The sequence below is a fragment of the Hypoxylon fragiforme genome (assembly GCF_022984875.1).
Source record: "Hypoxylon fragiforme strain CBS 206.31 chromosome Unknown GGS25scaffold_6, whole genome shotgun sequence".
NCBI classification, from domain to species: domain Eukaryota; kingdom Fungi; phylum Ascomycota; class Sordariomycetes; order Xylariales; family Hypoxylaceae; genus Hypoxylon; species Hypoxylon fragiforme.
In genome coordinates, this window is record NW_026054761.1 from 1,153,495 (window position 1) to 1,178,312 (window position 24,818).

A 24,818-nucleotide genomic window follows, 5' to 3' on the forward strand; every position below is an offset into this window, starting at 1 on the left:
TCCTGCCACAGAAGAATGCTGGATGAGACAAGGCGTCAACGCCTTTCGGGTGTGACCATAAATATTCATCTTACTTACCTACCTAGGGTAAGGAGTCTATCATCTCGTACCGTGGTGGCGTATACCTAAACCGATACATGCATGCCAAAAACACCGAGACATCGAACTCATCGTGTATCATAGGCTTGGGACTCATGGTGCTGAGATGGGAGAAAGCCAGCTACTCGAATGGTAAGACAAGGGGTTTCTGGGCTTGAACCGAAATAGAATAGTCAACGGCATGCAGAATAATTATCAATACTAAGAATGTTTGTTGATGTAATACAAGGTGAACTCTGCCTATGAAGTAGGTACGAAGTAATAAAGACTTTATATTCCAATTATTAACTGAGCTCTATAAGTGACACAGTCCCTTAGGCTAATTAAGTAGCTACATTGCCATATACTCTAATAAAGTACGCGAGCATGGAAGTGAGTGGGAAGTGAGTATCTTGCGATGCTGTCCATGAGTGCCTTCATTCCCAAAATTCGTTCATTACATCGGACAACCAGGGATCGCCCCCAAAGTCTATGGGAAACCCGCCTCCCTGAGTGCCGTCGACCAAACTAGCCTCGCGGGCCGTAGTAGTCACCGCATCCATGTTTAGTAATTCATTGTGCCATGTCGCCCTCATTTTGCGGAAGACCCCGAGACCCCAGTTGTGTGATTCATCCTCACCGCCATCTGGCGACACTAAAGCTGAAGCGGCCTTCAGATATTCAAAGGTGCCAATGATCTTGTCACATATCGGGATTAGATCAATGCTTCTCCTAACGGCGGCTCGATCCCAAGCCGGGTCCTGTACGGTGGTGATCGTATGCAGGCACCTTATGACCCGGACGAGCTGAGGGTAGCTGGTGAATGGCATGTTTCCAAGCAAGGCGATGGGTGTCGAGAAGAACGTATCCAGAAACCCTTTAATTGATACCAGGCAGCTCTGATAGACTTCGAATCGTCGCAAGTCTGGGTCGTTCCATAGGGTAGTGGACTTACTGATTGCAGACTCATTTATGAGGAGCTCTGTGAAGTGATACAGCTCCAATATCATAGCTGATGGGTCGGTGTGATTAGAGATACCGTTCTATATGGCGGTTAACTAAGAATCCGACTTACGATGATTTCTAACTGCAGTTCCAAGTTTCTCCTGTCTGGTTATCTCATGCAGCTGCGATCGAAGGGCAGAGAGATAAAGGGGAGGAGGACCACCCCCACCACTAGTCTGCCACGAATCGTCGTATGTTTGGTTCACGATCAGCTGCATCCTCACCTGGGCGATCAAGGCCTCATCTTGAGATACAGTGCTATCTTGGGCAAGATTCAAGAGATAGCCATCAAGCTGGGTAGACCAACGAAGCCCTGGTGCATGCTTAAAGACGTTTGATATCCTACACAGCTTATCAGACACTCACTTATACAGTTAACTCCAGGAACGACCAAATTGACTGACATGGAAGTAAGAACAAAGGCACCGAGCACAGCCCTTTGCTCTTCATGGGAGCGCCGTCTAAAGTAGCTCGGCATGCGCATATCGCTCTCCTTGCTGGGGGCGCAAAATGTAGAAGGGCCATCGGGTGGGGGCCTATGAAGGCCCAAATCGCAAACCAAGGTAACGATGAGCTGGGAGAACAATGTCCAAAAGGGCTTATCCCTTCGCTGCAAATGCGACCTATGTACCTTATAAGTTAGAATACCATGTTGTGAACCTACGATACCCCGATAGGGGAAGCACTAACCAGCCCACCAGAGTAAGGAGACCTAGTAGAAGATCTAGACTCTTCTCCCGCTCAACCACTACCTTCTGGATGATGATGCTCCTCGCTTGGTCACCTAGAGCCGTCCGCCTTCGTGGTGACCCCAAGGCCGTGCATATGATGTTCAGCCATAAGAAGGGGTACAACTCTCGAAGCTGCTGAGAGGTCACGTGTGGGGGAATGTAGACGAAAGGGAAGAACCCCTGTCCTCCCGGGTCAGCGCTGTCACATATTACATTTAATATAATCAATAAACTAACTATTGTTTCCTCCCGGAACTTCTTCAGCAACTCTTCGGCCTCCGGGGGTGATGGCTCGTCAGAGTAGGAGATGCTGGAATCCGGAGTTTTTGCTGCGCTAAGGAGGGTCGTGCCTCCGAGGCTATTGGTGGCTGTGGCCGGAGTCAAGGCGGCAATCGAAGCCGTCTCTGCGTCGGATTCATATTCGCCTTGCTCGCCCGTGTCTTCGGAATCGTCGCCTGGGTCTCTTTTCCCAGCGCCTCGCTGGGCCTTGAGGCATGAGACAAGTTCATCAAGCTTTTCCTCGAGTCGAGCTGTCCTGGAGATCCCACGACGCTTTGCGGTGCGACGACCAACCGATGTTGACGGCGTGCATTCTTTCTTCAGACGGTGGCACCTGAGAGGTATCAGAAATTTGCTGTGAGGGATATATAGTGAGACACCTAGGGGGCAGCGAACGGCCTTGGTGTAGTGCCTAGAAGCTAGACCACTACCTAATACCTAGTAGGTAGCGAGGAGATCAGCTATAGGTAATAAACCTACCTTTCGCAGGTGGCGCCATCGGCCCGATAGATGCATTTACATTTCACTTTAGCGCAGTTCGTACAAGCTCTACTGCCTGGTGCAGGAGGAGCTGACGTAGGTTGAGGTTCAGCAGTGTTTGACGGTAGTACCGTGACCGTTTCCATCTCTTCTTAAGAGCCGCTCTTTACTTGATCAGAGGTGTGTCTACCAAAAATGAATATGCGCAGGGGGGGAATTAGATCTCAGACGTGCGGCGGCGGGAACGGATAGAGGAAGAGATCAGTGAGAGAGCTGAACTTGTCGCTGACTAATTTTCTCCGCGGCGGATTCAGGTAAAAAAGCAATGCGCCGGGACAGGACAAACAAAATGCTCACCCTGTTCCGGTTTCTCCGGAGTCCGAGATATCATATCTTAAATCAACATTGAGCCTCCCTACATCATCACACTACCTATCTACATAGCAGACACAGTACCTGACTTAATGTATTTATAATACATAACATTGAACATCAATGACATATCAAATGTAATATTGGAATTTTCTCAGCCCCCTTCGAATACATTATGTACGTACACGTCAATATTTATTAGATATCAGTACATACTTCCCTATCTTGGTACTGTGTAAGTAAGACGTACCTACATGTAGTGGCCAGTAAAAAAGAAAAGAGAAGTATCGGGATGAGTCCAGATTGCAATAGGAGGGAAAGAAAAATTCAATCATTTTGTTTGCATTTGATAACCAAAGTTCTCGTTTGTGATAACAACTGCTTTTGACCATAATTACGAATCCATCTATCATGTGTGTGTAGAACTTACGATACGATACATCGATACATACAACCTCAGGTTCACGTTGAAAGTACGACACCATATCAGCCAATCTCCATAGTACGTTCGGACAAAGCTGTAGCTCCATACGCGCTTTTGCATGACATCAATTCCGTTGCAGGCGTAGTTACTAGGGGGTTAGGTGTCCCATTGTACGTGAAATTCTGTTGCTCAAAACTCTTTGTTCCAGTAACACCTGTACTCATTATAAGCTACCACAGAATAGCCACTATAGGTAGCTCCTGATAATACGCAGAGACTGAGCAGCATCACCAAGATGCAGAACGAACGCGAAGAAGGGGCACCCGTAGCTGAAGGGCGACGAGAAAGCGAGAAAGGGGTGAGGAATGATGAGAGTCCCGAAAGCGAGAAGCACTTCTTCCAAGGCTCCCCTGAGTCCCCTGACGACCCAAACGCGGCCGCCGCTGGCCATACACCACCCGAGGAAGATACTACTCAGTATGTCTCTGGGGCGAAGCTGTATGCTATCGTCATCAGCCTTGTTCTCGCTTCATTTTTGATGCTACTCGACACTTCCATCGTTAGCACGGTACGATAAAATGTCTCCTGGTTCTAGTGCTATATTAGCATACTGACCTGCAAGATTAGGCTGTGCCAGCTATTTCGGATGAGTTTCATGCTCTGCAGGATGTCGGCTGGTATGCGGCAGCGTACAATCTTGGATCGTAAGAATGCCCGACAAGCAGTCTATGCTCTCCTATTCTAACTTCATATTTCCAGAGCCGCACTGCAACCTCTCACTGGCAAGATCTATAACTGTTTCCGTCTAAAGGTACTTGGTCCACCTCAGCCATTCTGGATATCTACTCTAACACCATTTACTAGTGGTCCTTCTTAACCTTCTTCCTCATCTTTGAGGTCGGTTCTGTGCTGTGTGGAGCTGCGCAATCGTCGCCAATGCTCATTGTTGGTCGCGCGATAGCTGGAGCCGGAGCATCAGGTTTGCTCAGTGGATCCATCATCATTGTATCCAGCTGTGTGCCTTTACGGAGACGTCCACGTAAGTTTTCTGTGTTACTTGTATAGCTTGGCTTTGAGCTGGCTTGGCTAACCTTTCATGTCATGTAGCTTTGATTGGAACAATTCAAGGAGGTAAGCTCACCACAACAAAGACCTCTAATAATATCATGAACCAAGGCTAACGCTAGACCTTTCCTAGTTGCCCAAATGGGAACTGTCATTGCGCCCCTGGTTGGAGGAGCCTTCACTTCCGGTGTAACTTGGCGATGGAGTAAGTTATTCTCTGTTACATAAATGTTAGTATGTACTTACAATGGTATAGGCTTCTACATCAACCTTCCCTTTGGCGCCATTGTGTCTATCCCAATAATATTCCTCCGTATCCCTGAACAGATACAGAAGAAACCCGCGAGGGAAATACTCTCCAGGCTTCATCGGCATCTAGATCTTGTGGGATTTGCGCTTCTTGCTCCAGCTGTCGTGCAACTTCTTCTTGCGCTTGAATTTGGCGGGAACCAGTTTCCTTGGAACTCTTCTCAAGTAATCGGTCTCTTTGTTGGCGCTTTTGCCACCTTCGTCGTCTGGATCTTCTGGAACAGATACAAGGGCGATGAGGGCTTACTCCCCTTTTCTATGATGAAGCGAAGGGTTATCTGGGCAAGCGCTTTGAACTACTCTTTCCAGATGGAAACACTCTTCGGCACATCATATTGGCTACCGATTTACTTCCAGGCCGTCAAGGGTGTGAGTGCTATATTGAGTGGAGTTTATCTCTTGCCTACTATCCTAGGTCAGCTCCTTTTCACCGTGCTAGCTGGAGTTCTTGGTAAGTCACTCGCTACTTTATTCCATAGTATTCATGGATGTAATACTAACTACCTTTACTTAGTACCGAGAGTCGGCTACGTCCCCCCATTCTCTATTTTTGCAGGTATTCTCATACCAATTGGAACCGGACTGTTCTCAACACTCCAGCCTGATACTTCAACCGCGAAATGGGTTGGATATCAGTTAATCGCTAGTTGTGGCAGGGGAGCCGGCTTACAAATGGTATGTTCACTCTTTTTCATAAATTTAACTTGAATGATATTGACTAACGTACGATATAGCCCATTGTTGCTGTCCAGAACGCGGTTGATCAGAGGGAATTATCTACGGCTATGGCATTTCTCCTCTGGGCGCAGTACATTGGCCCTACCATATTCCTGACGCTGTACAACACCATTTTCTCCACCAGTCTTCGAAGCCTGGTGCCACAGATAGCACCAAACGTTGATGCATCGGCCGTTGTAGCCGCCGGTGCCACAAGCTTCCGTGATCTCGTCAGTCCTCAAGACCTCCCAAGTGTTTTGGTCGCCTACTCGGACAGCATAGATAACGTATTTTACCTTGTTGCCGCTGCCGGTGTGGGAGGATTCTTTGCCGCTTGGGGCATGGGCTGGTATGACATTCGGCAGAAGAACCGAGAATCTCCTGGGGAGCCTCCGGCCGTTGAGGGCTAGATTCTACATGGCACAAGACCGGTACTTACACTACGTTGGCATTAGAGGGGTTGAGTAACAACAGCTGTATGATAAGGCCAGTTGAGCTGTCTATGGCCTTGTACGAATATTCTACGCTTTCCTTTATTCCATCTCCTATAGACCTCTCAGATACGATATTATCATGACCATAATAATAATTGCTATGTATAATTACACTCCGGGCTCAAATTCAAATAGAAAGTCTTACTCTCATACCATCCCACACGCGCTTTAAGACATTCGACTCTGCGCGTACTCATACTAATAGTATAGCATGCGAAGCTACTCATAGGGCCTCAGACTATCAGCCTTTAAGATTACGGTTCCAGATAAATGGAATCCCATCGAGTTAAGTACCAATTTGTGTAGGTAGTAGTTTCTCATCAACGAGACCACGGATAGTTCCGCCAAGTAAGCAGTGCATCTTCCGAATAATCGTGCTCATTATTACAATAGCTTCGTCACCTTACCGGGGAACTACTAGGTAGCCGGCACGACTTCCTAGCCAGTAAGATCTAAATATGCCGGAGTTTTTTTGGCGGAGATTCACCGGATCTCACCATCTAAGAAGCAACACGCCCAATTCAGGTGATGCTATCGTCTCAATGTGGTTCTGGCGCTCGCGTGTCTCACAGGGCGGCATCCCAATTCGAAACTACAGCAACGTTTATCGACGAACTCCAGCTAGCCTCACCAACGTCTAGCAATAGTCCGAATAAACAAAGAAGTTTGGTATAAGCTCGTGGTTTTCTGATAAATAGCTACCCTCCAGCTGCCATGTAGTACACTGCGACAGGAAGAGGACCATCTAATTGACACTCGTTCCGTTGCTCCCAAGGCCATTGACCATGCTCCGCTCACTATTTCAAGGCTTGCTCCTCAGCTCAGGAGCTCTTGCAGCCAGTCCTGACTTCCAAGCTCTCTTTGCTCCCTCTCTTTCGCCAGGAGTAGAGATAGCCTCCTCGTCTGATGCCAACTTCAAGCAGGTAGCTTCTCCTCGCTGGTCGGTCTGGCATGCCCCAACATTCGAAGCCGCCATCAAGCCGAAAACTGAGGAAGATGTGCAGAATATCGTAAGTGTTTTCAATTTGTGAACTCATCTTGTCTCAGAGACTAGCTTCCAAGGTTCTACTCATGTACACATCATTAGTATATGAAGCTAATAGTATGATTCAGGTTAAAATAGCAGGGCAAAACAACATCTCATTTCTAGCGACGCTTAACGGACACAGTTCCAATCTTCTATACTCCAACCTTCAAAATGCTCTCAACATCAACCTTGCGAACTTCAACTCGGTTACAGTGGATCCTGTCACGAATCGTATGACTGTTGGCGGAGGCGTCACGTTTGGGAACATATCCGACCCCTTAGCTGAGGCTGGAAAAGAAATGCGTTCGTACCTATAACCACCAAGAAAATCTCTTTCTTAACTAACGAGATGCCTCCAGAAACCGGAAACGCCGTCTGTGTTGGTCTCGTTGGTGCCACTATCGGCGGTGGCATCGGCACCTTGCAAGGTCTTCGCGGCCTCGTTCTAGATGCCCTCGAGTCTGTGCGAATGGTGACAGCAGCGGGTGAGATCGTTACTGCTTCGAATAAAGAGAACCCGGAGTTATTCTGGGCGATCCGTGGCGCGGGTGCCAATTTCGGCATCATCGTCTCAGCCACTTACAGCGTCTATGACTGGACTAACCAGGGACGGGTGACTCTGGCCAATTTTGGCTTCCACCCCTCAGCCAACCGCTCCGTCTGGGAGCTGTTGAAGTCTTATGACGACTACATCCCACAGAAGCTTGCTCTCATTCCCTCCATAACGTACAATCGCACGATCAATGAGACAAACATTGGATTTGGCCTAGTCTACTACGGCACCCAACGTGAGGCCCAACCTTACCTGGATCAGCTTGCGGCGCTGAACCCAGCTACCAGTACTGTTCAGAACATCACGACTGCGGAGATGCACGAGATCTTTTCTCGGGGTGCGTGTGATGCAGGCTATCGGCGCAACGTATTCACGATCGGCCTGCGGAAAACGGACCCTACTACCTACGAGAGGACGTTGAGCGACCTGACAGAATTCTACGAGACGTATCCCGACTACAGCGGCAGCTTCGCGATCCAGAGATACAGCAATGAGGCCATGTTGCAGGTGCCCGATGAGTCGACGTCATACCCTTGGAGAGACATCGGTGCTTACATGTAAGTTCACTACAGCAACCTTGCCCAACGTGTTTACTTCAATTTACTAACCGTCACTAAAGGCTATTTGACAACGATTACACCGATCCTGCCTTAGATGACATTGTCGAGAACTTCTCGCGCGGCATACGCTCTAGGTTCGAGGCTGTGAGTGGATTTAAAGAGCCCCAGGTATACCTGAACTACGACCACGGCGATGAACCCCTGACCCAAACATTCGGGGCATCGAAACTACCAAAACTCCGCGCCCTCAAGAAGCAATGGGATCCGCTGTACCGCTTCGGGTATGCCAACCCCATCTACTAGGCATGTGCCTTCAGAAACGGATACTAGATACGAATCAAAGGATGGACTAAGCTTTTTGTTGATGGAAATACCCTTCCTGCATATACTTATTGTTTGTATACCACGTCGCGCTGGCTTAGGCCAGGAAATGTCCCACATAGAGCATGTATATCGAGCATGTAGATAGTGGAGGATGTGTAAACATATATTATAATACATTGAACTACATTAATCCACATTAAACCTGAAGCCTCTTGGAACTCGTTACATATTCAAACCATAGGTAGTGGTTGGAAATGTTGCATGGTTGCCCGTGTCGTGTTAGCCCCTGAAATGGGTTCACGCTCTGGAACAACATTAGACACCTCAGGTATACAATCACGAATTACCTACCCAAACGAGATACCGCAAATGACATTAATTTCAGTCAATTTGTCTTTATTTCCATACTAAATTGTCCTGGATAAAGATTGAACTGATTCTAAGTCTTGAACTATCTTTACAGAGGATAACTAAGAGTCTACGTGCATAGGTGCTACTCTATATGCTCAACTAGATTCATTTTCAACTACCTCCTTTTTTTCAGCTAACAGTACATAATATGGCACCTATCACCGTCCCCATATGCTCATCCTAAAATGCTCCTCTAGTCCTCAAACCCCACGCTTTCCACCAATCTCTCGTCTTTACCTACCTAATAGGCACTTAAAACCTTATGGGATGCTTCGACCGCATAGCCGCACCATACACATACAGATAGACCAGCGCCAACCCGCACACCCCCGCCAGAAGCGCCAACAACGAATTTCCCCATCCCCAGCCGAGAGCCGCGAACAAGTTCCGTCCCACCAGCGGCAACAGCGTGCCCCCCACACTCCTAATAACCGTGTTCGCCGCGATCGCGCTCGCCGCATAGACCGTGAACGCATCGATCAAGTACCCGATGATGGCCGTGTTGAACAGGACATTGCCGGCGCCAATCAACGCCGTGCCCGCAATCGGGAGCGCCCAGTGCGCATGCGCCTGCGCGCTCCACCCGTACCACAGGAGTCCCACGGCCAGCAGCGGCGCGCCGACCAGCGCCGGTCCGAGGCGGTGCTCTGGCTTGAGGCGATTCTCCGCGGCGCGCCTGCGGATGAAGCGGTCGGAGGTTGCGCTGAAGGCCGCGAGGCCGGCGACGTTGCCGAGCCCGAAGCCGACGAAGGCGAGCCCGACTTTGCGCGCGGAGAACCCGTACTCGGTCTGGAACATGACGGGCGCGGAGGTGAGCAGGAGGAAGACGACGCCGTTGACGTACGCGGAGGCCAGCGACAGGACAAGGTTGATGGTGGAGAGGACGGTCATCTTGGCTGGGCGGATGATGGCGCGGGTGAGGATTTGCTGGGTGGAGAGGCCGGTGTCGAGTTTGGAGCGGAGGGATTGGGAGCCCGTTTCGCGCTGCAGACGCGCGGTCTTGGCTTGGAGGATCGTGGCCGGGAAGGTTTCGCGCATGAATGCGATTTGAGCTATGGTCATGGCGCCGTACTATTGTCGCGTTAGGATATCACGAAAATCGTAGTTCTGAGAGTAAGGGAGTAAGGGGGGAAACCTGACTTACCACAACCACGAGAACCCAGAAAATCCACCTCCACCCCAGACTCTCCGTCAAAAACCCACCGAGCAGCGGTCCCACCGACGGCCCCAGGATCGGGCCAAACATGTACAGCGACAGCGCGAGGCCCCTCTGCTGGATCGGGACGAGATCCGAGATCGTGCCGCCGCCAATCGTCAGCGGCGTCGACCCCATCGTGCCGGCGAGGAAGCGAAAGACGACTAGCGACCCTAGGTTCGGCGCTAGCGCGCACGCCGCCGTGAACACGACGTACAGCACGTTGCTCCCTGTGTACACTACGAGCCGGCCCTGGACCTCAGACAGCGGCGCGACGACGAGCGGGCCGAGCCCCCAGCCCAGCACGTAGATGGAGACGATTAAGGAGGAGACGACGCCGTTCGTCGACTCGAAGTCGCTCATCACCTGCTGGATGGCCGGCGCGAACATTGTTGCGCCGAGGGGGCTGCGCACGCGTGTGAGCGATTACTGTCACGAGGGTGAAGTTAGGGCGTTGGGACTTACACTAGGAACGTCAGGAGGGAGACGATGGTGACGTGGCCCCATATCTTGTTAGAAGACCAGTTTGCAGGGTTCTCGGGGTCGTCGGGGCCGTCCCAGTCGACGACATTTTCTGCGTCCTCGACGGGCTCGCGCAGTAGGCGCGTGGTTTCGTTAGATGCCATGGTTCTGATCTGATGCCAGCTCGCTGCGTTTCGTGCCTAAGAACGCCGACGTAGGTGTTGAGATTTTACCTTCAAGTTTTAAACGCCTTCTCTATCACAAAACAAATTCATGAACAAACTATATGTCTACAAGTGAGTATCTCTACTGTTTAATCTACTCTCGCACCAGCATTTCTAGAGGCGACTATGTCCGGTTGTCTCAAACGCCCTGTGTTGTGCTGTACTATTACCTCGGAACCCTGGGTTTCTCTCCGGCATGTATGTATTTCGATCGCCAAATAGATATATTGGGCGCTATCTGTCCGTATTACAGCCCAGGGGTGTTTATGTGATATTGGATGGACGGAGCTTCTATATCGGACTTTGCACGTCAAGCCACCCGAAGGGGGGGATGAGAGATGTTCATTACAATGGTAATAGTAACTATTTCATACTCCCTTAATAAGCACAAGCTCGATGCTTTTCTAGTCAGTACTCAATAGTTCGTCGTTCGGAAGGGAGTTCCATGGCTGTCTAATAAATTGATCAAGACTTGACCATAGAGCGATCTGTCTAACCAAGATCAATTGCTTCTTGATTATTTTCAGTGCGTACTAGGTGCTGATTTAGGTACTGTACGAGGTGGGCTATCACTGAGTCCTGACACTATGAATATGCCAATGGAGGTATGTGGGCTTTTAGGGAGCTGAAATGACCCTGCCAAGAGTTAGCAAAGTAACCCTTTTTTCAGGCCATGGAGAGCTGACTTCAACCTCCTACTAGCACACTAGGGCGGGTAGTTGTCCGGGTCCGTCCGGGTGGCTTGTTTGACAGGAACAAAAAGAAAATACCCAGAGCCGGTTCACCACTTCCCACTTCAATATTGTTGCCCAACGATCTCGGGGTTGGCTGGATGCATTGAGGAGATCTAGATGGAATACGATCGTTGACGTGGAAATCGAAACAAAGACGACAAGTGTTGGCCACTGTCTCGATCGCTATTGGTAGATTCACTGAGTCAATATATCTTTATTGGGTTTCATCACTCTGTGGCTCATCTACAATATGCAAGAGTGCCTGATAGGCTTGAGGCGCAATGCTGGGAGCATCCTGGTTCAACTCCGACACACATCTGCCGTTGGTAGTACATAGTAAGTTGCGGTGAGGACACGGGATGGGGAAGAAAGTCTACCGACCGAACGCTGAGTTAGGTATATGCATCCCTTATGTGCCTAGGTAGGTACCCACCTACTTAGTATACAGTCGGGACTCGGTACACGGCTACCTACATCTATTTGTACATGATAATATTGAGGCGAGGATTAGGTATCTAAACACTCTGTACACAGGATATCACAGTATAATCATGGGAATTAGAGTGCAAGTTGTTAGGTAAATGATCGTGTTAACTATGTTAGGATACCGATATTATCGGTGCTCAAGACTATCTACCCACGACACCCCTTTTGGTGGCTAACTCGTCACAATTTCCATTCAGGTATCTTTCCTTCCCTTCATAGCGTAACAACCAACTTCTGGCACGACGCACCGCCGGACTTTCCTTTGTCAACCGCAGTCTGGATGTGCTCGAGGCCGTGGCCGACGATCACCGGCTTGGGCACGCACTGGTACTTCTTCTGCGCCAACGCGGCGGGGAGGAAGTGGTCGTAGATGGCGGGCCCGACCTCGTTCTCCTTGAGGGTGCTGCCGAAGACCATCTTGGCCTCGATGCCCGCGGGCGGGTCCTGGACCTGCATGGCGCACGCCACGAACTTGCGGCCCTCGGCCTTGGAGATGATCTCGAACACGGGCTTGTCCGAGCCGGGCTGAATAGCATAGCCACCAACGCACTCCTTACCCTTGATGACGTCCAACACGTCCTGGACGACGGTGGAGCTCTTGTAGTCGAAGACGTGGGAGGCACCCAGCGACTTGCAGTGGCCGAAGTTCGGGGGCGACGAGGTCGTGATGACCTCGTAGCCGGACGCGACGGCAAGCTGGATGGCGTTGGTGCCGACGCTGGAGGCACCGGCCCAGATCAGGACAACCTTGCCGTTAGGCTTGGGGTTTAGAGTGGGGAAGTCGAGACCGAGGAAGTCCTTCTGGTAGAGACCGCAAGCAGCCGTGGACAGACCAAGTGGCAGCACGGCGGCGTCAGCGTAAGGTAGGTGAGCGGGGATAGGGGCGACAACGGCAGCCTCTAGGACAACGTATTCTTGGAAACCGCCGTTCTTGGGGGCGAAACCGGCTGCGAGACCAAGCACACGGTCACCGACCTTGACCTTGGTTACGTTCGGGCCAACCTCGACGACATCTCCCGCAACGTCGCTGCCTCCAACATAGGGGTATTGGAGCCAGGAGAAGAGCTTCTCGCCCAACAACTGGATGTACCAGTCCATGGGGTTGACGGCGGTAGCGGCGACCTTGACGATGATCTCGCCAGCAGCGACGGTTGGGTAAGGTGTAGATTCAACAACCATGGGGTGAGCTCTGGGCTCAGAGAGCTTAGCAGCTTTGTTAGAGGGGGCCATGGTGGAGTGTTGTTTGGCTGGTGCGGTGGTGACGGGTGAAGTGGTAGCAGAGGTAGATCTGGTAGGACTGGCAGAGGAACGAGAACCGAGATTTGTGAGACGTTTAGCTTTCAAGTTGAGGTTACTGAAAGCTTGAAATAGTCGATTGCGAGAAGCCATATGGAGCATGTAGCCCTTGGGGAGGGGAAGAGGGGATGAGTTTGCTTAATATCTACACATATGTACTACGGCGGAGACAATTCATATGTGAAGGTTGTGCAACCTTGGCCAGGTGGCTATACGTACTTCTCTGCAGGAGCGGTAACATAGACTTCCCGACGGGACCGGGGATCTGAGGGCTGCACATGTGGAAGATCATTGATCGTTTCAACAGCCGTCGGGTAACACAAGAATGTCATATCATCACGTATATACTTACTGCCATGTTTGTACCTACTATTAGGCTACTAACCCAAATAGTGGGCATGAGGTACATATCTACGATACGTGTATACTCCGTTCTATACATGTATGTATAAAATCCTCGGAGAGACTAAAGTGTAAGTACAAACCTTCACTCCCGGTATTACTACATAAAGATACATGGGATGGATGGAGATATGGCTGAAGGGATAACTTACATATACCTAAAGAATTCCGGCCCGACCCCCCTATTTCCGCCCCCTTGCTTATCTCCAGCAGTTTTAATCCACTTAAATCCGCTAGTTACTACATGTAGTTTCTCTTAACTCCGTACTTCTAAGCCTACCTTACAGTACCTATGTAGGCCTTGATATTACCAGATAACCACCTAGGTTACCTAAGTACCGAGGGTATTACTGTACATTTCACTTCTTATGGAAGGCTTAGTGTTAACGAAAGCCACACCAGGTGAAATGATGCTTATTGATCAGTGTTCCCCAACCACCATCTCTAACACCGGAGCATCGACCCGGCCGGCTCCCTTAACAATGGGCCCGGATGTTCACTCCACATCCAATAGATCCCAATACCGGAGTATCTATCGGACTTCGATATTAGCTTCTTAAAATGTATGTCAGTACATCCAGTTACACTATAGACTTAGGAGGAAGAAAGCGGATTTCCTCCTGCGGCTTCAAAACTGGCTGACGTGAACCCCATAACCCAAGCTTCAGGTTTCTTATCTGTCTGGCTTGTTTGTTTGTTTCCTCAAAGCGCTACGATGTTCTTTGACACGACCTTACAGAGGGCACTAGTTGCGGCGGCGGCGGTCGCAACGGCCCCCAATGTCACCGAGCTTTTCGGCCCACACCTCTCTTCGCGAGCCTCCATCTACTTGGCCTCGGATTCAAACTACACCACCTCGGTCACGCAGCGCTGGACGGACTACGCTGCGCCCGCATACATCGCTACCATCCAACCCGCCACAGTGCACGATGTGCAAAACATAGTAAGTCATTACCCACATTGTCACAAATAAGACTTAGAACATGAAACTCACAGGCTGCAAGGTGAAAATTGCTTCGTCACATGAGATACCCTTCCTCGTGACCGGCGGTGGCCATGGAGTTTCCGTGCAGCTTGCGAACCTCAAGGAGGGCATCCAAGTTGACCTCGGAAAATTCAACAATGTCACATTTGACAGCGACACCCAGCTCCTTACCGTAGGCGGCGCAGCAAAGTTCTCCCAGCTGATTGACCCCCTATACGAATTGGGTTACCAATTTCGTAAGCTATCATTCGGGTCCGTGTTGAACTTTCAATACTAATTCGTCAACTCTAGCTCTCGGCACTGCCTACTGCGTTGGAGTAGTCGGCGCCACCCTAGGTGCCGGCGTTAGCGCAAACCAGGGGTACATGGGCCTTCTCCTCGATCTGCTCGAGGAAGTGCAGGTCGTCACGGCCTCTGGCGATGTCGTTATAGCTTCACGAAGTACCAACGAAGACCTGTTCTGGGCGCTCCGTGGCGCCGGCGCGAACTTCGGCATCATCACCTCCGCTACGTACAAGGTACCGCGCGCCGTCAACGGCGGCAAGATAACGAACATCAACTATCTCTTTCCGGGCACCAAGAGCCGGGAAGTCTTTACCTACCTCGCTTCGCTTGATGACGAGATGCCCGCCCCTCTGGCGCTCAACATAGGAACACTAGTCGAGCCTAACTCTAAACAGCTCGTCCTCCTCGTAAACGCCAACTTCGCCGGCCCAGTCGAAGCCGCATTGCCGCACCTCGCCCCCCTAAAGGCTCTCAACCCCCTCCGCTACGAGGTTCTAAGCGTAGCCTGGCCCGACGTCTTCTCTACCTCGTACTTCGGCATCGAAGACACCAAGGCCTGCGGCCGAAACCAACACGTCAACATGCGCAGCGTCGGCGGGAAAAGCACCGACCCCGACGTAATCGTCGGGTTCCTGGACGAGCTGGAGCGCTTCACGAAGGCGAACCCTGACGTGTTGACGGCGATGATGGTCCACAGGTTCGCGACCGAGAAGGTGCTCGAGGTGCCGGATGCGGAGAGCGCGTACCCGCATCGCGAGCTCAAGATGCATATGTGAGTTTAGGCTGCACCGCCCCTTTATACTTACCTAAACATGTATCGCGTAACTAACGAGCACTTCAGCCAACTCGAGAGCGAATACGACGACCGACGAAAAGACAGCCTCGTCGACGCCTTCCTGCACTCCGCGCGCCACAACCTCACTTCCGCCAGCGGCTTCGACGAGCCCGTGGTCTACGTCAACTTTGCTCACGGCGATGAAGGGCCAGCGGCTTGGTATGGGGCGAGGAATCTGGCGCGGCTGAGCGAGCTGAAACGGAAATGGGATCCGCGGGGCTTGTTCAACTACTATAACGCTGTCCCGATGGGCGTGTCGGATGGCGAGCTATGATGTAGGATTATTGGTTGGATCTAAGACTTGTACGATATGATCGGCATAGATACAGGTGTGGTGTTATGTAGGGGTGATACTGGGTATGGATTAATGTGGCGAGAAAATATAGAGCACATTGGATAGAAGTTAATATAAAAAGGCGTACAGGGAGTCCTTTATCGAAATCCGGGTCTACGAGATTCGAGCACTTAGTGAATCAAACTTGTGTACCATTTAACGTCATTGAACAGGATGTGTCATGTACGCAATAGGTTGCCCTAGGTGTATATTGAGTAAGTAATGAATAGGTAATACGAATAGATACTAGTGGGTACCCATAAAGCACCTGATCACCTACATAGGTAGGTAGGTAAGTGGTTCAGTGAGCGTTCGACAAAGCCAGTAGTGAGTGAGGCTTGTTCTAAAATAGACTTCATAGGTACCTAGGTTGCTATGCTTATGCTTCACAGAACGGTATACATCCTATACAGCCAGCTTTCTGCAACCGCAGAAGACTTCCCAATAGCGCAGTTATGTAGGTCCCTAGTTATCCACCACAAGCTTCATCTCTCGGTTGCGCTTAGGGGCAATTGCACACGACGAGTTGTCCCTCACGCGCTACACATTCGCCTTCGCAGTTGGCCTTGCATACATTTATGTCGTAGAATGTGCCACAGTCGCTATTCATATATATGAAATGTTAGCCTTGTTCTTGTACGTCCGTAGTGAGCTTTGCCCATGAAGGTACTGCTGGCTGACGACCTAGGGGGCCAACAATGACTTACGCTGCGGTCGCTAGGCCAAACATCATGGCAGCGGCGAAGACGGTGACTTTGTAGAAATACATAATTGCGTGTTTCGTTTGAATATTGAGTAATGTATGCAAGATTTGTGGATGAGTGTTGATAGTATGTATTCACACAGACAAATCCTTCCTAATTCCACGGATATGCTCGCCCTTTTATATCCCTTTTCGCTTGTGCTGTATCACATTGTCTAATTTCAGTCCTCCGTAGGATTCGTACACGGTCGTATAAATGTGCTATATAAATTCTGTCTCGTGTTGATGACTGCATCCCATTCGTAAGGCAGTCCCTCAAGGTCCATGTCTCCTATAAGCAGTCAGATATGGCGACGATCTCCTTACGACGAGGCAATAGTCGATTTAAGACTTCTTGTGAAAGCCTATTTAACAAGTAACACAGTTGTGCTCTGCTTACACTGATGCAACCTGTCTGTTCTGATCATCGGCGAGGCTTTGTTGGAAGGCTTACCTCATATGATTTACGAGTCGATCGTAGATCAATCATCGAGGTTACGTTACTAGGTTAAGGCAAAGCCCATCGAGGGATTCCTTGGCTCGCCAGAAAGGGCAGCTGATAAAAGCGAGTTTGTGGCACAGAGTCATTGGCTGACAAAACTAGTCCTAGTTGTTGTCACCGATTACGTGAATGTTGTCATTCATTATCCTGTTTGAACATTTCAGCTGGGATACTCATCTGAGATATAGAGTTGAGATGTCTTTTAAGCTTAGATATTTTGTTGTCTATGAATACCCCCTTTTAATTGTCGCTCCTATTACCCCCGTAAGGTTGGCTGGTGGTTATTAATAGCCTGTAATCAACTTTATGTGTCTAAAGAATTGAATCAGATTTGAATTTTCACGCGATTTCAACTGGGGCGCAGCACGTTCTACGGATTGAAATAAACAAGTTGAATAAGGTGTAAGGTACGCACATGAGCCTCTGCCGACCATCTTATCACAAGGTGACCTGTAAGGCCACTAAGGCTACCGACATAAATGAATGGTACAAGGTGAGGATGAGGAAATCCATATATCCATATGCTTCATTAATATAATTCCGGATATAGATACTCATACAGTGTTATGTCCAAATCGTCCAAATATGCATTACAACAGCTCTCGATACCGGCCGTGAGCCATGACCAGCAGCCTGCTGCGGTTTATTAGTTGGGCTATTACCTTGGTGACGTTGTTGATTGGTTCGGGTAATAAGCCGAGGTCTCTTCTCCTCTGTCCTGTCCCTGCGGATTCTCGTGCTCATGAATACTAATGAACTTCGTTAAAGCCCACCCCTCTAGTGTTCAGCATCCCGTGCGTGTAGCACAACTCAAATAGCTAAAATAGATGTCGAGAATCTAGGCACCATAAAGCTAGGGTTCTCTGAGTCCCTGGCTGTTGTAGGGGTGAAGCCTAACAAGCGCCTTGCTGCTTAAGCCTGAGGAAAAGCCTCAATACAGTGGCGTGTGGACTAGTAGGGGCGGCCAACAAAAAGGTATAGGAGTGTAGCCGTACCCTCTGCTCGTCTGAATATCGTAATCATTCGTTCATTCTCTGTGGTAGCTATGAAGCACCCTTCGGCTTTACAACCCTCTCCGTCTTTTGGCAATGCTTCACAATCCAGGGGTGTTGGATGACGTTATCGAGGGAGAGCCTCTTTTCAGGGTCAACGACAAGCAGCTTTATAGCTCTGTTAACTTTCTGTCAACAACTCATAAGGGCCGAGTAAACTCACTTTTCTTATCAGATCCGCAGCCTCAGAACTCACGAACAACGGCACTCTCATATCCCCGCGCGCTATCCTCCTAGTCGTCATAACGGGAGTGTCTTCGAACGGCGCTTCGCCAACTAGGAACTCGTAGGTTAACACACCTAAGGACCACAGGTCAACCTTCTCATCGTACGAGTTGTCCGGATTCCGCGAGACGATCATCTCTGGTGGCAGGTAGTCAAGCGTTCCACAATACGTCTTCCGGCGGCAGCTGGGCGCATGCACGCTCCAGCCGAAATCCGATATCTTGATCTCGCCATGGATGCCCACCAGTATATTCTCGGGCTTGATATCGCGATGGATGACGTGCTTGCGGTGGAGGTAGCGCAGCGCGTTTGCCATCTGCGCGATATACTGCGCCGCCTTCCACTCCGCAAACCGCGTTTCCTTGCGGAGGTGCTTGTACAGCTCTCCGCGGCCGGCAAACTCGAGGATCAGGAAGATCCGGTTGGTGTCGTGGAAGTGGCCGTAGAGCTTGAGGATGTTGGGGTGCCGCAGGTTGCTCTGGATCTCGATCTCGCGCTGCACCTGCTTCTCGACGCGGCCCTGCTGCAGCTCGCTCTTGTAGAGAACCTTGAGCGCGCAGACGAAGCCGTGTTCGCGCTCGCGCGCCAGATACACGCGGCCAAATTTGCCCTTGCCTAGCGGCTTGCCGATCTCGAACATGCCCAGGTGTAACCTTCTGATGACAGGTTGCTCGATGAGAGTCGCTACTGCCTTCGCCTCTGCTTTGGATTCATCTTTCGATTTCTCTTCGGTGGGGGCAGCTTTTGGAGGTGGTGGCGCTGGTATTCCTACTTCTCGCTTCGACGCGGCGTGTGTCTTTTGCTCTCTGTTTTGTAGGGCAAGTCTGAGGAGGCTTGACTGGCATTGGTCATGTGAGCTTGTTGTCGAGGTGACTTTAACCTATTGTATACAATGGCCCTGTTAGTGAAGATTGGGTGAATGGGGTGAGGTGGATGGGAATATAAGACTACCTAGGTAGGTAGATACCAGGAAGTCTACATCGGTTCTACATTGAATATGGTTTACTTCTATGTGTCGTCAGAAATAAAATAATGAAATAACTACTACAAGAAACTAGATGCTTTAAATAACATTGTAAGAAATATAGGTATAATAGCTTTAGGAAAGATGTGTAAAGTTGACCATGTAAGGCCTAAAATAGTAGTCACTTGATAGCGTACCTTTAGCTTCTGCTTCTCGCTGTCTTCCTCGCGAACCGACATGCGCCCAAAGCGAGCCTCGAGGTTGTTAATTGCCATTGTTTGTATTACTTATAGTTTAGCAGGCGAGCGAGAGAACAAAGTATCTTGGATGATATATTGATATTGAAAACAGATCACCACCGTCGCAATTGAGTTATGACTTCTCAAAGACCGGATTTCAATGGAAATCCGCAGTTTGATTTGTTTTCCTGTGGTAAGGCTGTCGTTGCGCGGCAACCCCTGTCATATTTACATGCATGTATCTGTTGGTAGGTACTCACGTTAACTATTTGGGAATGCACGTTGGGAGTAACTATGTAGGTACCAAAGTATTGTGCATTGTAAGGCGCGGGGTACCAACATATCATATGTAGATACCTCTAAAAGCCCGCGCCTACCTATACATACCTAGGTAGATAATAGATGATACTGTATGATATTTTCCTAATACATTCAATGTTATTCTCACTATCAAACTCAATTGGTTCAATGCTCTCTTCAAAGTTACATGTACTACAATATGCAAGCTTCCAAGTTGAAGGTTCAAGGTACCGTAGGTACATATCCGTAACAAGGATTATTTTTATAATGCGGGGTACTAGGTAGTAAGAATGGCAATGGAGCAAAATGTAAAGGCGTTGAAAGAGAACGGCGGCTGGATAGTATAATAAGCATAAAGCTATATTAAGAACATTGCTAAAGTTTAAACAGTCTCGGAACGTTGGCTAATACGTGCTATGTACCTACGTCGTACTGAGCCAAGAGCCACGTGACACCCTTGAGCGCCACCAAATCCTACGAAGAACTCTTTAGGTAACCAACGAATATAATTGAATGGGCACGTCTCGTTTTGACACACACATCAACATTAAGCTCAAACAACTGAGACTTTCTAGCTGATTATTACCTATATTTTGAACCAATACTCACATGGAGCCCAGACTTTGAGGCAGTTAACCTAGCGTCACTTGCCCAGAACCGACCGCTACCTAGTTATATTAACATCAACAATACCTGATATCACAGAATCTTCCACCTATTCAAAAGGTTGCCTAGCAGAAGAGCCCCTTGGGCTTCGGGGGTGCAAATAGACGCGCAATACATCCAAATATCATCATGAACTTGCGCTTCGATTAGCCGACGAGGGTTATAGAACCTTTTACTTGCAAACTTACCACTTCATCGAAGAATCGAAAATATAAGGGCAACGCTAGATACGTGTCCCAGTCATGAAATGCCCTAACGACGTGCCAGAAACTTCCAAACATCCCCGTCGAAAGCACGTCGTTGAAGAACCTATCGTGACGCCCAACGTGGTTAGCGTCGATATGGGCGAAATACGTGTCAATGGGGTAGGGAGCCTCTGCCACCTACAAGGCTTTATACATGCCCGCGGGGTCGGGTCTTTCCCGTAAGACAAGTCTCTCGTCTCGAAACCCTTTGATGCTGTGCACGGCACGACGTGAAACGCGTACCGCAGGATCTCCAGCTTTCATAAGGACCTTGTCTCCGTTCAAAGTGATTTCCACCCTACCCTCAATGACGTGAAGATACTCCGCATGGTCCTAACGACATTATCCACACTTTAGTATCTGCATCCAATGATATCGAGCTTTATTGCAACTCTTCCTTCACTGACCTTGTGCCAATGAGCTGGGATATCGAGAACCTCCTCACCGGTACAGATCGTGTCCATAGCATATCTATTGATCGAATCTTCCGGCTCGGCCTCGTTGATGGTGATGTCCATGGTGATGCCCTGCGAACATTAGTGGAGATTTCTCAACCGGTCCGCTGTTTAACAATAGGTACCTTTCCCACCCGTAGAGTTTTTAAGATTTTGATGGAACCCATGGTTGATTGATACCCTAGTAAATAACCAAGTCTGCCCAGTAACTAAGTGCTTCCCGATCGTCAGTGCGTCCCCGGTAATTTATGGAATTTACCTTTTCTGTCCGTAACTGCACATGCTAGACAGAAGAATGAAGAAAGATGAAAGTGGGTGGACGACGCCTAGATAGAAAGGGGATAAAGTTATCAGATAGATCGGCACCGTATGTTGGTCCATATACGGCGCAGCAAGTTGGTTGACGAGCCAAGAAGCTAACCCTACAGACAGTAACATGCAAAGGGGAGAAGTGGACAAAAAAAGGGGGGGCAAGGCAAGGGGCTAGAAGTACCACGTTCCGAGTGGATAATGATATAAGCTATTGTTAGTTAAAGCAACCAAGACACGGGAGAAGAGCAGGAAGAAAGCTTACTTTATTCCTAACTACGCTGGCGCAGTGCCGATATAAGGCTCCCCATATAAGGCTCTCAATATGAGCCTAGCCTAATGGGCTTAGTGGCCCATGCAATTTCAGCTTACCTGGGTATACCAACAGTGATATAGGGACCATTATTAAAGATATGGATCTTGGCATAGACTAAGTCAACTACTACTAAATCCTAGATATATTCCAACACTTCAAGTCAAAATAGCTTCATTTCCATTGTTTAACACGCTTCGCTCTACAGAGTTCGTTACTCTGTGCAGACCTTCATTGAGATGTCTTGTTAGGCCCAGCTCGTAAATCCGTCTTTCACCTAGTTTAGTCTGCTAGATTATTCAAGGAAAAGATTTTAGACAACAAAAGAAGAAAGGCCAATGACCGTCCTTCAAGGGCCCAAAGATAAGCAGAGATTCGAATAAAGCTGTGTATACGTCTGGCTTTGTCACTATACTTATAGAACGAGGATATGATTTCGCTAGTTACAAAGGACTGGCTGATCATGGCCAGCAACAAAGTGATTGTTAGCACACAATGCTGTAACAAGAATTTATCTTTTAAATGCTGAACAGATACATATATGACGGCACCAATGGACATCATCCGCAAATTGTTGACCTGTTCACGAACGATTATTTACAGTAGAACTGTTACATTCCCAAAAGACTCGCATATAAGAGAGCGTGATCGGCGCATCACGTTTGGTACGCCCGTCGGCAACCATGCGAACTAAAGTGATATACGGTTCTAACGGTAGTATTCTCGGGAAGATACCCATCAAAGTAAGCATGGCATCACACTCCGATACCAACGGCGAAAGCGGGGAGCTCGGCGAGCTCGGCGAGAACGCGGCGGTGGCTACTACTCCTGATACCAGCTCACCCCTGTCACCCCAGTCACCTCATAGCGCTCAGATCAGAACCCGATTCGTTCAAAGATCTGCGATATCAGAGTATAGAGAAGCTCTTATGTTATATGAATCTTGCAGGTCTCGGTGGGCAGAGGTAAGAAAGCGCTGGAATGTAGGCAAAGACTCGGTACAGAATGAACAGGGCCTATACGACCTAGTTCGAGGGTATCTCCAGACGATGGGTTCGGAGAGTGGCGGTGATGGCCAGTGTAAATCGTTCACTGAACACGACTCTTATGTCCCAACGCCGATGATAACGTTCCTTATCGATCAGCCCACGAACCTCGTGTGCCAGATCTGCAAAGAGGTATCGCTTACGATGGCCGACACGGCAGACAGTCTCGACCCCGAGACTCCCGCCATCACGCCCTGCGGGCATGTAGCGTGCCACAGCTGTTTAAGCTATTGGATCAGGATGCACAAGAACTGCCCCTTCTGCCGCCAGGACTTGCGATACAAGGGCTGTGGCCACATGTTTAAGCCGCGCTTGATCGCTCAAGACACCATCCTCTCGCTTCCCAAGACGCTTGAAGAGGGCGGTGAAATGGACGATGGCTGTCCCCGCTGCAGTCGAAAGAGCAATTTAGACTCTGCTATTAAGGACTGGAAACACCTTGCGGAGACGTACAAGGAGCGGCGCAGGGACGCTGAGCTCCTTCAAACGAAAGAGTCTGTGAGCAGCATGCGGGAGGCGCAGGAGGCGTTTGAGAGTAAGGCCGTTGACTGTCATATTCTCTACATGTCGCCTCAGATCACACCGTGGTGAGGAAGAACTTGCCTGTATCTATTAAGTTTCTCTCTTGTAATTTTGGCTATAGGGGGCTAGGCGTGTATTTATTTAGAGCTTATTACGGGCCACCCGGCACATGTGATCTTTGCTATTTCATTCAATAGAACCTCAGATAGTACCTAGATTTATATCATTGGTGATCGGATTGTAATATATTCGATCCATTATTGTTTAGTGTTTAAAAAAGAAAATGTTTGATTATCATGCTAACAGTTCAGTTCCTTCACTACCTGTGAATATCACAGTTTGACCTTTATGACACATGATTGAACTAACCTAGGAGATATATCCCTTTATTCCTGATTCATTTTGGCTAATACCCCTATAAGGAACGGCGAGGGATCTTACATGACCTCTGCATAGGTTAGATGCCCCTGGATTACATAAGGTGAGAGCGAAGGTACCTACGCATTGCCTGTATTTCAACCTCATTTATTCACATGTGTTAATTGTAAATAAGACCGAAGAAAATGAAAAAAAAAATACCTATTCGAGTGAAGAAGATCTTGCATCGCTTCTTGTAATCAAAAATGATGTAATCGCATCACGATTGATGAGTGTCCTGTATGGCAACTCTCTGGAATGCATCTCTGTAGGTAGGTACTCATCACTTATATCGTGTCTCATTGTCGCATACCTCAGCAGTCTTGCACTGGGGTTGTCTTAATTTGCAGGCAGTAATAATCAGGGGTAGATCCAATAAAGTTCACAAGTGTGCTATTCGTCAGAGAAATTTCAGGGGATTCTTGCCATAGTTTCAACAGGTAACCATGGTCCATGGTCTTAAACTGACAACTGGAGAACTAAAAGATTGACTCGATACAGACGAAATCCTATCCTTCTTATACTTGTTGTCTCCCTCTATTGATATGTTGGATATCTCCGGGATAGAATATACATTCCCTATCCTTCAGGGGGGATATCTTTTGGATATTAGATCAGCTCAATATCCATGCCACGTAGTGTTGGACCGTGACTAGAGAACCCTTTCGACCTATTCAACGAAACATCTGTCTCCTTTACAAGACATGGAGCATTCTATTTTGCTAACCTTTACATCTGCCACTGAAGCAATATC

The 24,818-nt window shown here is 48.9% G+C and overlaps 9 protein-coding genes across 9 annotated transcripts; 4 read left to right on the forward strand and 5 right to left on the reverse strand.

The window, feature by feature from the left end:
* Positions 1-351: 351 nt before the first annotated feature.
* GGS25DRAFT_494550 (uncharacterized protein) lies at positions 352-2,869 on the reverse strand. Its single transcript, XM_049261360.1, has 6 exons — positions 2,574-2,869; positions 2,052-2,427; positions 1,774-1,994; positions 1,488-1,706; positions 1,154-1,425; positions 352-1,090 (listed from the first exon to the last, which is right to left on the reverse strand). Exons 1-6 carry the CDS (start codon positions 2,717-2,719, stop codon positions 516-518), a joined length of 1,809 nt encoding a protein of 602 aa, XP_049115537.1. The 5' UTR covers positions 2,720-2,869; the 3' UTR covers positions 352-515.
* Positions 2,870-3,876: 1,007 nt separating this feature from the next.
* Positions 3,877-5,934, forward strand: GGS25DRAFT_494553 (major facilitator superfamily domain-containing protein). The gene is made up of 9 exons (XM_049261361.1): positions 3,877-3,937; positions 3,997-4,073; positions 4,129-4,180; positions 4,234-4,408; positions 4,477-4,500; positions 4,568-4,639; positions 4,691-5,194; positions 5,258-5,418; positions 5,478-5,934. Exons 1-9 carry the CDS (start codon positions 3,908-3,910, stop codon positions 5,868-5,870), a joined length of 1,488 nt encoding a protein of 495 aa, XP_049115538.1. The 5' UTR covers positions 3,877-3,907; the 3' UTR covers positions 5,871-5,934.
* A 758-nt stretch (positions 5,935-6,692) lies between these two features.
* GGS25DRAFT_532359 (uncharacterized protein) lies at positions 6,693-8,397 on the forward strand (the record flags this gene model as incomplete). Its single annotated transcript, XM_049265583.1, has 4 exons — positions 6,693-6,964; positions 7,068-7,284; positions 7,341-8,091; positions 8,154-8,397. The coding sequence occupies exons 1-4, from the start codon at positions 6,740-6,742 to the stop codon at positions 8,395-8,397; spliced, it is 1,437 nt and encodes a 478-aa protein (XP_049115539.1). The 5' UTR covers positions 6,693-6,739.
* A 684-nt stretch (positions 8,398-9,081) lies between these two features.
* GGS25DRAFT_532361 (major facilitator superfamily domain-containing protein) lies at positions 9,082-10,650 on the reverse strand (the record flags this gene model as incomplete). The annotated part of the gene is made up of 3 exons (XM_049265584.1): positions 9,082-9,900; positions 9,974-10,430; positions 10,490-10,650. The coding sequence occupies 3 exons, from the start codon at positions 10,648-10,650 to the stop codon at positions 9,082-9,084; spliced, it is 1,437 nt and encodes a 478-aa protein (XP_049115540.1).
* Positions 10,651-11,950: 1,300 nt separating this feature from the next.
* Positions 11,951-13,538, reverse strand: GGS25DRAFT_494554 (GroES-like protein). Its single transcript, XM_049261362.1, has one exon. It carries the CDS (start codon positions 13,326-13,328, stop codon positions 12,144-12,146), a length of 1,185 nt encoding a protein of 394 aa, XP_049115541.1. The 5' UTR covers positions 13,329-13,538; the 3' UTR covers positions 11,951-12,143.
* Positions 13,539-13,896: 358 nt separating this feature from the next.
* GGS25DRAFT_494557 (uncharacterized protein) lies at positions 13,897-16,147 on the forward strand. The gene is made up of 5 exons (XM_049261363.1): positions 13,897-14,191; positions 14,291-14,571; positions 14,633-14,849; positions 14,905-15,670; positions 15,740-16,147. Exons 2-5 carry the CDS (start codon positions 14,344-14,346, stop codon positions 16,005-16,007), a joined length of 1,479 nt encoding a protein of 492 aa, XP_049115542.1. The 5' UTR covers positions 13,897-14,191; positions 14,291-14,343; the 3' UTR covers positions 16,008-16,147.
* A 2,057-nt stretch (positions 16,148-18,204) lies between these two features.
* Positions 18,205-19,973, reverse strand: GGS25DRAFT_320414 (kinase-like domain-containing protein). The gene is made up of 3 exons (XM_049257811.1): positions 19,750-19,973; positions 18,527-19,468; positions 18,205-18,471 (listed from the first exon to the last, which is right to left on the reverse strand). Exons 1-3 carry the CDS (start codon positions 19,825-19,827, stop codon positions 18,355-18,357), a joined length of 1,137 nt encoding a protein of 378 aa, XP_049115543.1. The 5' UTR covers positions 19,828-19,973; the 3' UTR covers positions 18,205-18,354.
* Positions 19,974-20,490: 517 nt separating this feature from the next.
* GGS25DRAFT_494566 (uncharacterized protein) lies at positions 20,491-22,224 on the reverse strand. Its single transcript, XM_049261364.1, has 5 exons — positions 21,583-22,224; positions 21,410-21,529; positions 21,145-21,335; positions 20,946-21,066; positions 20,491-20,891 (listed from the first exon to the last, which is right to left on the reverse strand). The coding sequence occupies exons 1-5, from the start codon at positions 21,622-21,624 to the stop codon at positions 20,823-20,825; spliced, it is 543 nt and encodes a 180-aa protein (XP_049115544.1). The 5' UTR covers positions 21,625-22,224; the 3' UTR covers positions 20,491-20,822.
* On the forward strand, positions 22,218-23,844 carry GGS25DRAFT_494567 (uncharacterized protein). The gene has a single exon (XM_049261365.1). The coding sequence runs from the start codon at positions 22,763-22,765 to the stop codon at positions 23,714-23,716; it is 954 nt and encodes a 317-aa protein (XP_049115545.1). The 5' UTR covers positions 22,218-22,762; the 3' UTR covers positions 23,717-23,844.
* Positions 23,845-24,818: the final 974 nt, after the last annotated feature.

Coding starts and splice junctions, on each gene's coding strand:
- GGS25DRAFT_494550 (XM_049261360.1), bottom strand. CDS start 2,719: ATGGAAACGGTCACGGTACTACCGTCAAACACTGCTGAACCTCAACCT. Junction 1,995..2,051: donor AGTTCCGGGAGGAAACAATA/GTTAGTTTATTG, acceptor CCGGGAGGACAG/GGGTTCTTCCCTTTCGTCTA. Junction 1,707..1,773: donor CTCCTTACTCTGGTGGGCTG/GTTAGTGCTTCC, acceptor TAAGGTACATAG/GTCGCATTTGCAGCGAAGGG.
- GGS25DRAFT_494553 (XM_049261361.1), top strand. CDS start 3,908: ATGCTACTCGACACTTCCATCGTTAGCACG. Junction 4,181..4,233: donor ATAACTGTTTCCGTCTAAAG/GTACTTGGTCCA, acceptor ACCATTTACTAG/TGGTCCTTCTTAACCTTCTT. Junction 4,409..4,476: donor GCCTTTACGGAGACGTCCAC/GTAAGTTTTCTG, acceptor CATGTCATGTAG/CTTTGATTGGAACAATTCAA.
- GGS25DRAFT_494554 (XM_049261362.1), bottom strand. CDS start 13,328: ATGCTCCATATGGCTTCTCGCAATCGACTATTTCAAGCTTTCAGTAAC.
- GGS25DRAFT_494557 (XM_049261363.1), top strand. CDS start 14,344: ATGTTCTTTGACACGACCTTACAGAGGGCACTAGTTGCGGCGGCGGCG. Junction 14,850..14,904: donor CGAATTGGGTTACCAATTTC/GTAAGCTATCAT, acceptor CGTCAACTCTAG/CTCTCGGCACTGCCTACTGC. Junction 15,671..15,739: donor CGCGAGCTCAAGATGCATAT/GTGAGTTTAGGC, acceptor CGAGCACTTCAG/CCAACTCGAGAGCGAATACG.
- GGS25DRAFT_320414 (XM_049257811.1), bottom strand. CDS start 19,827: ATGGCAATTAACAACCTCGAGGCTCGCTTTGGGCGCATGTCGGTTCGC. Junction 19,469..19,749: donor GCGAGAAGCAGAAGCTAAAG/GTACGCTATCAA, acceptor TGTATACAATAG/GTTAAAGTCACCTCGACAAC. Junction 18,472..18,526: donor CTGCGGATCTGATAAGAAAA/GTGAGTTTACTC, acceptor AGAGCTATAAAG/CTGCTTGTCGTTGACCCTGA.
- GGS25DRAFT_494566 (XM_049261364.1), bottom strand. CDS start 21,624: ATGGGTTCCATCAAAATCTTAAAAACTCTACGGGTGGGAAAG. Junction 21,530..21,582: donor AAACTCTACGGGTGGGAAAG/GTACCTATTGTT, acceptor TAATGTTCGCAG/GGCATCACCATGGACATCAC. Junction 20,892..20,945: donor TTCGATTCTTCGATGAAGTG/GTAAGTTTGCAA, acceptor TCGAAGCGCAAG/TTCATGATGATATTTGGATG.
- GGS25DRAFT_494567 (XM_049261365.1), top strand. CDS start 22,763: ATGCGAACTAAAGTGATATACGGTTCTAACGGTAGTATTCTCGGGAAG.